General features: G+C 39.1%; 1 protein-coding gene across 4 annotated transcripts in view; it reads left to right on the forward strand.

The window, feature by feature from the left end:
- The window catches only part of col16a1 (collagen, type XVI, alpha 1), a 90,176-nt gene extending 78,248 nt beyond the window's left edge, over positions 1–11,928 (forward strand). For all 4 annotated transcript variants that reach the window (XM_079258905.1, XM_079258908.1, XM_079258907.1 and 1 more), the window contains 17 exons: positions 69–104; positions 190–252; positions 348–419; positions 518–571; positions 669–713; positions 4,488–4,532; positions 4,744–4,797; positions 4,919–4,972; positions 5,069–5,119; positions 5,365–5,454; positions 5,620–5,655; positions 6,500–6,544; positions 7,681–7,875; positions 8,102–8,165; positions 8,310–8,486; positions 8,587–8,664; positions 10,306–11,928. In XM_079258905.1, the coding sequence (XP_079115031.1) occupies positions 69–104; positions 190–252; positions 348–419; positions 518–571; positions 669–713; positions 4,488–4,532; positions 4,744–4,797; positions 4,919–4,972; positions 5,069–5,119; positions 5,365–5,454; positions 5,620–5,655; positions 6,500–6,544; positions 7,681–7,875; positions 8,102–8,165; positions 8,310–8,486; positions 8,587–8,664; positions 10,306–10,499 (1,353 nt within the window). In that variant the 3' untranslated portion in view covers positions 10,500–11,928. The remainder of the gene's footprint in view (positions 1–68; positions 105–189; positions 253–347; positions 420–517; positions 572–668; positions 714–4,487; positions 4,533–4,743; positions 4,798–4,918; positions 4,973–5,068; positions 5,120–5,364; positions 5,455–5,619; positions 5,656–6,499; positions 6,545–7,680; positions 7,876–8,101; positions 8,166–8,309; positions 8,487–8,586; positions 8,665–10,305) is intronic.
- The last annotated feature ends 1,026 nt before the right edge of the window (positions 11,929–12,954 follow it).

Genomic DNA, 12,954 nt, shown 5'->3' on the forward strand with positions numbered 1-12,954 from the left:
CAAGTTGTGCTTTCAGTAAAATAAAGATCAGAAATGAATAAAACACATTTCATTCTTCATTATTTAAGGGTTTCCAAGGGCAGCCAGGTTTTTCAGGACCCCCAGTATGTAACTACTTTAACTCTAATATTGCCTGCTTGCTTAGTTAAGTGTTTGATAAGATTACTGTTGTACCTTTCCAAATTTTAGGGCCCCCCAGGTCCTGCTGGCAAGCCTGGAAGAGAGGGACTTCCAGGGCTCAAAGGAGAAAAAGTGAGCACAAATAACACAATTCACTGCTTCCAACTTTCTTTGCACTTAAAGTCATCGAATGAACTGAAATTAACTCAAACTCTGTACTGTCATAGGGTAATGATGGTACCCAAGGTTCCCAAGGACCAACTGGACCCCCTGGCTCACCCGGCTCCCCAGGGTTGATGGTACATGCTTAAATTTAAGCTAAATGCCCACTTGTTACCCATAAATTATAAGCTATTGTACATTTTTATCTACATTTGTCACATGCTTGCATTGAAAGGGGCCCCCTGGCATTGAGGGAATTGATGGGAAAGATGGGAAACCAGGGATGAGGGTGAGTCACATTTGAAAATCTCATGCACACAAGCACATGCATGAAGTAGTGGTGCTTTTAATTTTTTTTTTTTAATTTTTTATTTTTTTTTAATCAGGGAGAACCAGGCCCTCCAGGCCCAGCAGGACTTCGTGGAATCCCGGTGAGCTTTACCTTTTACATTTACCTGAATTAATTATCTAAACATCCATCATAGGAAACAACTTGAGAAACCTACTCCATATAGGGATAGTAGTTGGTATCTATTGCAACATAATATAAAACATTTATGAATGAAACAACATATTATAAAACAGAGTAATTTGCAGGTTAATTATAGCAAGAATACTTTTATCAATAATATTTCTATGACTTAAATTCAGAGATGTTTAGGAAAAAAGAGATATTTAGACAATTGAAAATACAAATCAACACAAGAGTTTGGATACAAGCATATCAAAAAATGGATATGCCCATGACCGACTGTTGCTATAGTAGCTTGACAGGTGTAAAAAAGACTAGGACAGCATCTGTACTAGATCACTGGTAAAAGACTGAGCTGCTCACCAATGTTAGCAGTGTTACTTAACACTGTATGCAAAGTACAGTCCAGTTTCCATCATTTACCAAAGTAAAAATTCAAACAAGGCTATTTCGTGCTTATGTTGTATTGATCAGAACCAAAAACAGGAATTATCGTCCAAAGATCAGCTGGTGGCATGTTAGTGTTGACATGTAATATTTAGCATAAAGAAGCTATGTCTTACGGTGGAAGATGTCAAAGAATGACATGACTTAAAAAATAAACTTTTATATAAGGTTATGTTTGAGGTTCACAGAACATAGCACTTTCCTCTGCTGAGTTACCTCCCTCAATATTCTGTCATCATTACTTCCCTGATCCATGTTACAGTGTCCTGGCAGGTTGCTACTGATGGTGTTGCACACAGTGAATCACCATCAATCTGACACATTTCCTACTTTTACTTCCCATCTGGAAGTCTATTTAAACTCCTGCTACACAATTATACTCTCAATTGAGCACCAAATGTAACTTTGTGTTTCTAGCAGACACATAAGTGAAGTTTAAACCTCTTCCCCTACACGGTATGCACCCAAGCAAAAAAGCTAGCTAGAGAAGTTAGAAGTACTGTGGAATCAGTGTCGTGTTTTTACAAGCTGTGGGATTCATATTAATGCAATTTTACAAAAGTTCAATTATTAGTCCACATACATGATAACCCTCTGCTGCTTAGATAAATAAAAATGCAAGACATTTTGTATTAAAGTAAAAATCGTCAAAGTTTGTGACATAGTTGACTTACCAAAGCTAGCATTATGTTCCTAGCATAATGCATTCTGAGTCATTTAAGGAGCCGAGTGGTTTGACAATTATGTTTTAGGGTATCTTACAACTTCTGCTTGCCAGCTGTAAAGAAACAGCTACATAATGCCACATATTCCTGCTCCTGGCCATAGTTTTCAATCCAAGGTAAGAAATAAAGTGATGTAAAGTCTTCATATTACCCCTGGTAGGAAGACACAAATTAAAACCTGTTTCCTTGGGCCTTTTAATGCATTCTCTCAAATCATTTTCTGATTCTTTTGACATATTTTAATAATGCTAGTGTGAGTACAACAAGCCATAAAATGGATTTTGATCAAGAGGTTAAGATAAAGCATCATAGCGGATGTGCTAATCTTTGTACACTGTACACATTCACAGTCCTCAGTGGATAATCCCTGATTACTACTCTATGGGATTTTTAGTTGTAGTATATCGGCAGTAGCCATGTGATTGACTGGTGAGCTGTCCAGGGTGTACCCTGCCTGTCGCCCAAAGCCAGCTGGGATGGGCTCCAGCTTCCCCGCAACCCTGAATTGGATTAAGCGGTTCAGAAAATGAATGAATGAATATCGGCAGTAGTTAGTCTCACAGCAAGAAGGTCCTACGACTCAGGTCCTCAGTTTGAATGGTGGCCTTTCTGTGTGGAGTTTACATGTTTCCCCATGTATGCATGGGTTCTCTCCTGATACTCCAGCTTTCTGCCACCGTCCAAAGGCATGCAAATGAGGTTAACTGGTTCTTCTAAATTGTCCATAGGAGTGTGAGTCTCTCTGTGTAGGCCTTTTGATGGACTGGCGACCTGTCAATGATATGGCCTGCCTCTCGGCCAATGATTGCTGGGACAGGCTCCAGCTTTCCACAAACCTGAATTGGACTAAGCAGTTAAGAAAATGGATGGATAATGGCAGTGAAAACAGATAAACTACAAGGCGTTAGATCATAGTCCCTAGAAGATTAGATTGACCTTTCGTCTGGGTTGACATTCATGTATTTGACAGCACTTTTGTCATTGTTGGATGAATTGCCAAGAAACTGGGCTCAGATATTCTTATTCCTTTTGGGATGTACTTCATAAATTACTGACCTCTTTACTATTATATTGTACCATGTTCAGTTCACATATATGTTTGGGTGGATCCACAATGTGATGATGATGGACAAGAAGCAGAGTACAGAGAACTGGTCAGTCAGTTTGTTAAATGGTGCGGTGACAATCATCTTATATTAAATACCAGCAAAACAAAAGAGATGATTGTTGACGTCAGGAGGAACAAGAATAAACAAAGCACTGTTACCATCCTGGGAGAGGAGGTGGAGGTGGTGGAGGAATACAAGTATCTTGGAGTTCAGCTGGACAACAAACTGGACTGGAAATGCAACACTGACTACATCTACAAGAAAGGTCAGAGCAGACTCTACTTCTTCAGGAAGCCGAGATTGTTTAACGTCTGCACCAATATGTTGCATATCTTCTATAAGTCTGTTGGGAAGAGTGCAGTCAGCTTTGCAGCCATCTGCTGGGGTAGTAGCATCAGAACCAGAGACTTGAAGAGAATCAACAAATTGATCAAGAAAGCTGGTCTTGTGCTTGGAGTAACTCTGGAGCCGCTGGAGCTGATTGTCCAAAGAAGAATGCTGCACAAGTTGATGAAGATGATGGAGGATTCTTCACACCCTCTCCACAACACAGTGATGAAACAACAAAGTGTGTTCAGCGAGAGGCTTCTTCAGGTCCGATGCAAGACTGAAAGATACAGAAGATCATTCCTGCCAGCAGCCATCAGCCTCCGGAACAAGACCTCCTCAAATTAATTATTATTATATACTACAATATTGAATTGCCCTTTGGGGATTAATAAAGTATTTTTTCATTTTCATTCATTCATTTTCAATGTAAGGAGGAAATAGTGCTTTCGACGTGGTCGGCCGTAGCTAACGTTTGGTTTCACAGTCAGCACATAGATATGCAAATCAGCCTGAATGACTAAATCTTCTTTCATTATTAGCTGCTCATTAGGAGAAGGATAGCAAAACCTAGTTTGCGCCACTCAACAATGGGATTTATTTTGGATTTGAAATTAATGAATGCGTGGAAATGTTGCCATACAAAGTGTGATGATCTCGGCTCCTAACCCGTACAAGGTTTTACCTGCAGCTCTGGAAGCAAATTAACACAGTGTGTGACTGGTAATATTTCACTCACCTCACCCATCTTGCTGCACTACATTAATATGTGCAGTCATTACTGTGTCTTCTTAATGTTGTAAATGTCACCGGTGAAGCGAACCCATTTTAAACTTCAAAGCCCGGTACCTTCTTCTTAGATTTTGCTAACTTTCTGTCTCATAAATCGACACAAGCGGCGATGAACACACTGTAGTCAGCTTCAGTGAAGACACGAGTGGCTGCCTCTTTCCCACTTCTTCTTCTCCATTTCTACATCGCTCTTGCTCTCTGTATCTCAGTTTGTGTTTTACCCGAGAGCAGGTGTTCAGGATTTCAAAGACAGTCTGCCTCTTCTTTTGGCAGCCTTGACTTTGTGAATTTTTATACTGTACCAATCTCACCCTCTTTGATGTCTCTCCTTAGGGATTCAAAGGGAAAACTGGTCATGTTGGCTTTCCCGGACAGAAGGTTAGCCAACAACTCATTGCTTTACCATCACACCATGTCTGTCTGTTTGTGTATCTACAGTTGTTCCCTCTCATTTGTACCTGATGCCTTATTATTTTACCAAACAGATGATGACAATGAAAGGTTGTGTAATTGCTTCATAAGGCTTATGTCGAGTGCTTTCCTCTCATACATCTTTTCTTACAATATTACTACTCTCTCATTGCTCCAGGGAGACATTGGACCTACAGGTCCACCAGGACCACCTGGCAGACAAGGACATGATGTGAGTATTTGTACTTTTCATCATTACACACAAATTATCTGAACATTAGGAAGCACATCTGTAGTCTGAGCATACAGGCATATCAGAGAAGCTATCCGTACTCAATCTCTAATGTCTCCAGGGTGATCCTGGTACCCCAGGAGCTCAGGGACGACCTGGACCTCCAGGCCATGTTGTAAGTCATCTTATATGTATATATAATATATAAATCTGGAATCTGTTTATTTTTTAGAATGCTAAACTCGAGTAATTTGTTTACTTTTCCTATCAGGGTCCCACAGGACCAGCAGGACCTGCAGGGCCTCCTGGTCCATCAGGAGTGGTAAGAACCTCTCAAACATTTCTTCATCATTATATGTTTGTAAAGCAAGACTAGAAAGATTGGAACTAAGTAAATGAACCCCAAACAATCTCATTGAGGAAATGTGTTGTTGCCCCTCAGCTGAAAAAAAAAAAAAAAAGTAAATAAATAAAAAATTGAACATTTTGGACAAAAATACTATTCACATCACTTATAATTAGATAAGAAAACAAAAAAACAAATAACTTTTCACCCTCACTCCTTAGGGTATACAAGGAGATAAGGGCCAAGCTGGAGAGCGAGGCCTCCCTGGGATGGGTGGACCTCCCGGACCCCCAGGGCATCCGGGACCTATGGTTTGTAATTTGCCAATCATGTAAAGTTCAAATGTGTTCCATGTCCCCAGAAGAAAAGAAATAAATATATATGAAATTGCAAGTCTGCCTTTATTCGTCTCACTTATTTTATTTTATTTCATGTTGTTTTTTTTTAATCTTTTTTCATCTGTTTTTAACTTTCAGGGCGAACCAGGGAGTGATGGTGCTACTGGTAAAGATGTGAGTATTGTCTGTGTTTTTCCTCTTAAATTTTATTTAAAAAAATAATAATATATATATATATATATATATATATATATATATATATATATATATATATATATATATATATAAATATATATATATATATATATATATATATATATATATATATATATATATATATATATATATATAGCATCTGATTACATTTGAAGATTATTTATTTAATTTTATTTGAATTAATCTGAAACAAATGTACATATATGTGAGCACAGAGAAAAGAAGAAGATAAAAAGAAGGCATGCAGGAATGTTGATGATGAACCCATTACAAAAATGCTATTTGGCGCATGACGTGTTATGATTATTGAACACCAATGTGACTTTCCTTTTAGCATACTGTCGCTACTAGAAATACTCTGCAATGCTGATAATCATTGGCCTGGATAACTGTTATGCAAACGTGGTTTATACTGATCAGTGTTTCAGAAAGTAATATAAAACTCCAGCTGATACAAAGTTACATGTTGTCAGAGTTAGCTTTAGAGTAGTTGGTAAGTTCCATTGTTGAGTGAATGTAATCTGATGAGATTGAGCACCTAGCAAATAATGCTGTGGTTACATGTCCACAGTTGCATGACTTGGCAGAGGAACAGCACTTTAGAATGTGGACTGTGTCATTAATTTAGGACCAGTTTGGTGCTTGTTTTGATTCAGGAAAAAATTCACAATTAAAGTCAGGTTTAGATCTTATTCCACCCTGTATCTCTGAAGCAGTGGCTTGCATCGTGAACAGGGAATTTATATCGCATAAACTTTTCCATCCTTGATGGTTCTTTCTTTTTTTTTTTATGTTTGGACAGGGAGCACCAGGTCCACCAGGAGACAACGGGCAGCCAGGTCAAAAGGTAACAGCCCACTCAGCATGGTGAGGTGTTGTGTGAATGTGTGTATGCGTGTATGTGTGTGTTGCCAAGCTGAGTTTCAACCATCCATTATATCTGCAGATCACCTGAACACAGCACGATTCACTGCATTTCTGTTCCCTATAACCCAGGAGACTTATGTTGGCACACAATGGTGCAGAACATGCCCGCCCTCTCCCATTCTGCTTGCTCAGCACCCACACTTAACATGGTCATCAGTTCACTAACCCTCTGACCCATCTCAACCCCCCCCCCTTCTTTGCTTTACTTGACTTCTTTCCAACTTGGCAGTCTGCCGCCTGCTATGCTCTGCAGCTATATAGCCTCTGCAGCTATATAGCCTCTGCTCAGACAGAGGCTTACAGTAGGTGGATACAGTGATAGAGTTATTTTTCTGCCTTTGGGATAATGCTATTAAGCATGAGGGGAGATGCTAGATGAGGCTATTTGTCACGCTGACAGGACCGCATTGTCAGGGTTTTAGCAGCACAAAATAGAGGAGAAAGACAAGAACTTACTCCTCTATTCTTCTCCCTCGTCTTTATTTCAGGAGCCACTTGTCTGTCGGTGACATGTAAACATTAGACGTCCATTATGGGCTTCTTTGTCCTCTATAAATCACTGTCGCTAAGTGATGTAGCAGGGCCGTTTTTTAAGTATATTTACACAATGTCAGCGGTGAGCTCTGCTGTGTGGAGAGTGATAGAGACGTAGGAAAAAAGCTGTCTTAAAAGACCTGTTCCTTCTTAGAAATCCATTTAAGTCTGCAAGCTCCTTCATTTAGAAAATTAATTACATTTGGATAAAACGAAATAAAATGATGAACATTTTACTGCTCGCTGCGTAGCAGAGTTGGAAGAGAAGATTGAAATAAACAGCTATCCTTGTAAGCTCATACCAAAAAAGGGAAAAAAAAGTGTTAATTGCAATGTCTTGCAGTTTAGTATTAGAACACTAAAGTAATATATGTAGTAGGAGCTATGATGAGTGGACCATCAAGCTATTTCTTGAAAGCGAAGGTCATTTGACAAGTATTTTTTTTCCCCAAATACATATGGATGGATTTTAGGAGAAAGCAGAAATAATATGACTGATGACACTGATGTCTCGATGTCCAGGGTGAGCCAGGGTCCCCTGGCCAGAGGGGTCCCCCAGGGGAGAGAGGTAGACCAGGTCCACCGGGAGGGGGAGGATATCTTGCCAAGGACGCACAACCCATGATGGGACCAGTTGGGCCTAGAGGGGAGAGAGGAAACCCAGGCTCAGATGGCCTACCCGGACTCCCTGGACCTCCAGGGTCACCAGGAAATGACGTGAGACACACTTTTTATCCCTCCCACAAGACTTTGTTCTATTTTCTTTGAATTTGAATTCAAGTCGGCTCCAAATCGTTCTATATTCAGCTCAGTTGTGCACAGACTGGAGTATGGTGGCCACAGGCACTCAGCAGCTCCATCTGTTCCTGTAAATAATGAATATTTTAATTATCTACCTGATTAATGTTTGTTTTTTTTCTTCTTTGTCTCTTTTATTAAACAGGCTGTCGTCAATTATGATGATATCAAGAACTTCATTCGCCAGCAGGTCATCAAGATATTTGATGGTGAGGACTGCAGAGATGTTTTGCCGTGAAGAATACCCCAATTTCAACACTAAAGCCTTGTTTTGTCTTGTCCTTTGGGACAGAGCTGTTTGTCTCAAACACTTTTTTTGTTTTCTTTTTTATCACTGTGCATTCTCTCCTCAGAGAGAATGGCCTACTACATGTCCCGCATGCAGATGCCTGTGGAGATGGTAGCATCTCCAGGTCGACCTGGACTCCCAGGGAAAGATGGGGCCCCTGGTAATCCAGGAGCCCCAGGTGCTCCTGGTCTCCCTGGACAGATCGGCAGAGAAGGACGACCAGGAGGCCAAGGACCCCCAGGTGAACCTTTAACTCACTTCATTAATGCTAAATATCAAGTATAACTGACTGTTAAATTTCCGGCCACCACATGTGAGAATATGTGCTTTGCTTTCTTTAGGACCACGAGGACCACAGGGACCAAAAGGTGACAAGGGTGTCGGAGAGATGGGAGATGTGGGACCCCCTGGAGCACCAGGTAGTGTATCTGATTAGTTCATGAATCCGTTGTAAATTCACAGTGTGAATTCTAGAGTCTTGGTTTATGCTTGAAACTAGCAACTTGTTTGGCATTCGAAGACAGCAATTCTGCACATAAATTGTCATTTCACATTCTAGTAAAGGCACGTAGTCTTCCCGTAGACTCTTTCATCTATTCCATTGATATAATTAATATAATTGACAAAATATAATTTTAGTCAATTACTTCAAATGTTTTTATTAGTTGTTGATTAGCAAATTGCTAGTGTGATGGAAGAAATTTTCCGTCATTTTCAATTTGTCTTAATTAAAATTACCACTTGAATTAATTCCAGTCAAATCAGCATATCCCAGAATCCTTAATCAGTAGAGTTCAGATTTAGCACTGGCTAAATGATCAAACTGGCGGCTGCTTTCACTGCACTTTATTTCATTTGGGTTGAAACAGCAAACGTGTTCTTATGAAATGATCAAAGTAGAACATTAGTGATTGCTCATGTTTCATTCATGTCACTGTTAGAACGAACGTAGTAATACCCTCATCCAATAAACATGATGCTTATTGATGTGTATCCGTTCAACATATTTTCTGAAGTGGTGAATAGACATCATTTCACTTTACAGCTGTTATAATGAGAAAACAGTCATCTAGAATCTGCATTGGTTGTGGAAAATCTCATCATTTTACTTTAGAAGTTGTATTTTACGGTTATGAAAAACTTTCATATGAAAAATGCCCGCTTCCGCAAGCTTTCATGTTAAACTCAAGAGCTGGTAAGTTTAGCTTAGCGTAAAATATAGTGAAAGTATTGTAACCCTTTATGCTAGACCTCATGAGTTATTTTTTGTATTTTTTTTTTGTTTGTTTTTGGGTACCTGTTATACATTAAGTATTTTAAAATGAAGAGGCTTTCTTCTGGGAAAAGCATCATGTGGATTTGGTTAAAGTATCTTTTGAGTGGTTGAGTTCTCAGGCCTTGCAGGGGAGGCAGGAGAGGGATTGATGGTAACCTTTGAATTCTGGTCAGGGAGCAACAACAATTCAGAAACAAAGGAAATGTTGACAGACATGCTACTCTTCTAAACATGACAACACATGCTGAACTCGTTGAGCATCCAGTTTTGTTTGGTTTAATTTTATTCCACCCCTTTCTAGTTTCTACAACTGCAGAATGAAAGTAATTAGATCTAAATAAAAGTGATGAGGTACATTTCTGCAGTATTTCAAATGACCAAAACCACATGTCTAGACCAGTCTGATCAGGCTGAAATACATAGTCAGTCAGTGATTCCATCCATCTGTCCTTTCATGGATGAATGGTGTAACACATCAGACCAAATGAGGTTAAGTCTGATGTGTTACACCAGTTGCAGCAAGGAAACTCCTAGAAGGACTGCAGTCACCCTCCGCTGCTCTACACTGAAGCTTCTTGGCCTGGTTCAGCTTGAATACTTCTGCCAAATTCAATGAACAAATGTGCCAAGTTTGTCAGACTATGCCCACAAAGAACTGAGATCAGAACATTTTCTAACTTTTCTCTGACTTTGAGGAAGACGTTTCTACGGCAATGTTCTTTTTATGAGGGGCCAGTTTGTTAGTTTAGCTTTGAAGATTTTATATTTCCTTTCTTTACCCCAGGTGTTCCTGGCCCTCCTGGCTATGGGAAAACAGGACCCCCTGGTCCTGTTGGCCAACAGGGTGTTCCTGGGGTCCCAGGCCCTCCTGGAACACCTGGAACAAAGGGCAAAGAGGGTCGGTGTAATCCTATGGACTGCATGACCCATCAAGCAGACTACAGCCCCAAGGGCCCACCTATCAAAGGCCCCTGGTAGAGAGGCTAGAGACTACAGGATGTGGAGGAGCAAAAAAAGCCAAAGACAATGACCCCAAAGTATAAAATCTAACCACAAGATGGAAAACAAGCTGTGTTTGTCGTTGAATAGACAGATATGCTCACATAGATTACAGCAATAGATCTGAGTAAAAATCCACATATTCTTTGTAAGGGTCCCGTTGGAACTGAGGCCTGCAAAGACACACCAGCAGCTATTTTTATTGCATCATTCTTTCCCCTCTTCAACGCCACTTCATAGCCATATTACTGCCTTTTATTTTGTTCTAGCCTCTTTTTTACTCATTGTATTTCATTCTGTTTGTGCTTTTTTAAAACTACCCGAGAGAGGCGGCATGAATAATAATCTCCCTTTTCTGGCCCCTGATTCATTCTGGCTTCTGCCTTTTGTCTTTTATTCCTTTTTATCCACTTCTTTGTTGTTTTTTGTTGTTCTTTATTGGTCACTTTCTTTGACTAAGTCAGTTGCATGAAAACACACAGTTATTGTACTGCACTGCCTCCATCCCACGACTTTTTTTTTCCTGTCCTCCCTCAGTTTCTATTCTGAGCACATCCCATGCATTTCTAATGCTCTGTCACGGTGGTTGAGATGTGATACATATTTGAATTGGACATCTAAGAGAATATCCCCAGAAATGTATTTCAGTTCTGTTGAATCAGATGTCCCATTGCATTCATATCCTTTTTTGATACATTGATTATTTGTACATATTTATATGTGTAAATATATATATTTGGCATTTTATACTTCTCAAAGGTTTTTGTTATTGGGCAAACTATGTGGTTCTTTTTATTGTCAGGGATTATTCAGTAACACATGTCATATGGCTTTTCATTCTAAGGTCTCAACGCTTTTAAAATAGAATAACATGTTCAGTCAAAGGCAGATTATTTATAAAAGAAATTTGTGTCCACACAGGATGGCATATTGGCTTTCATAAATGTACTGCAAAAGTTCATTTAGTGTCCTTGTGACTCCAATTAATGCAGCTATTTAAAAGCACCTTGTCTCATTTTAATTTCAAAATAGCTTTAATAACCACCTGTGTGCGTCATTTGGCACGACTGTGTGAGAAAAAGATGGAAATATAAGCAACAATCCAGCACGTTCACTATAGGTATGACATACAGCCTACTCACAGCCAACAACCCTCCCGCCCCCCGCCCCCAACCACCACCACACAGTCACTTGGGAGAAAAAAATCCTTCACAAACCAATTTTTAGTTTTATGTTTGACAATATTTGGGTGGTTATTCTGTTATTTGAATCATTTTTATATTTGTGGAATTCAGAATAATTTCCATGTTCATTACAGTCATTTTTGAAAGTTTGAACTGAGCTGTGGTGAGACCTGTGCAGCTGCAAAGCAAAGCCCTGGAAAATATTAAACTGAATTAAAGTGCTTTTCAAAGAACTTGTATGATTTTTCTTTATTATTTACTGTTGTTTTTGCATCATCCTTCATTTAAACATTTGGCCCCAAGACAGAAGTTTGACTATCCCTCGAACTCAGAGCCTCTCTTACGGTATCTGTTGGCTTTGGTTCATTCTCATCATTATTAATCATGGGAATTATTTTTGTAGTTACAATAATCTATTTAATATTTAGTTTAACTGATGACACATCCAGGTTGTTGCCTACCTGATAACAGCTAGGACAGGTTCCAGCCAGCATGAACTGGATTGAATGGGTACATGCATGCACGAACACCAAGTGTATCTGCAGTGGTGGTTTTTTTTTGTTTCTTTTTTTCTTTCCAGGTGAAAACTTTTAGTTGCTTTAAATGGGAGCTCTGGCCCAGAGGTCATTTCCCTTGGTATGGTTAGCACTTCAACCCAACAAAATATATATGCTTAGTAATTAACTAATCTGATTTTGAAAATGCTTTGTCTAGGCTTTTATTGCTTTTTGTCTTATTGTATATATTTGTTGGAGAAAAAAATAATCACAGATTCTTAAAACAGAGATGTAGATGAAAACCGCAGTCATTTTCATTGCAAAAAAAACATCACAATGGGATGTGAATGTTTGTAGCATTTAGCCTCAGTTGTGTAAAAATGTTGACAAAAGCTGTGGGGAAAAATGGAGTTATGTATATATGTACTAACTAATGAGATTAAATAGTACTAAAAGAAAGAATGCAAAATAAAATTATTGCAAAGAGATTAATGTCAATCCCCAGCATGATACAGAAGAACATTGGAATTTACAAAAGGATCCTCTTTATTGGTTTAGGACGAGCTGAACATCCAGTCACAAGTCCTCTTTTACAGATGATTATAAACATATAAATAGCTTCTTTTGTTGCAAATAAATCAGTCATCCTGTGGAAAGCTGACAGTGGCACAGAAAGCAAATGTGGACCGTTAACTGATTAGTTTTAAAGAAAAGTTGTTGTGTCTTTCGGAGCTGCACATTAGTCATTGATTT

The sequence above is a fragment of the Telmatherina bonti genome, assembly GCF_933228915.1.
Source record: "Telmatherina bonti genome assembly, chromosome: 19".
Classification (NCBI taxonomy): domain Eukaryota; kingdom Metazoa; phylum Chordata; class Actinopteri; order Atheriniformes; family Telmatherinidae; genus Telmatherina; species Telmatherina bonti.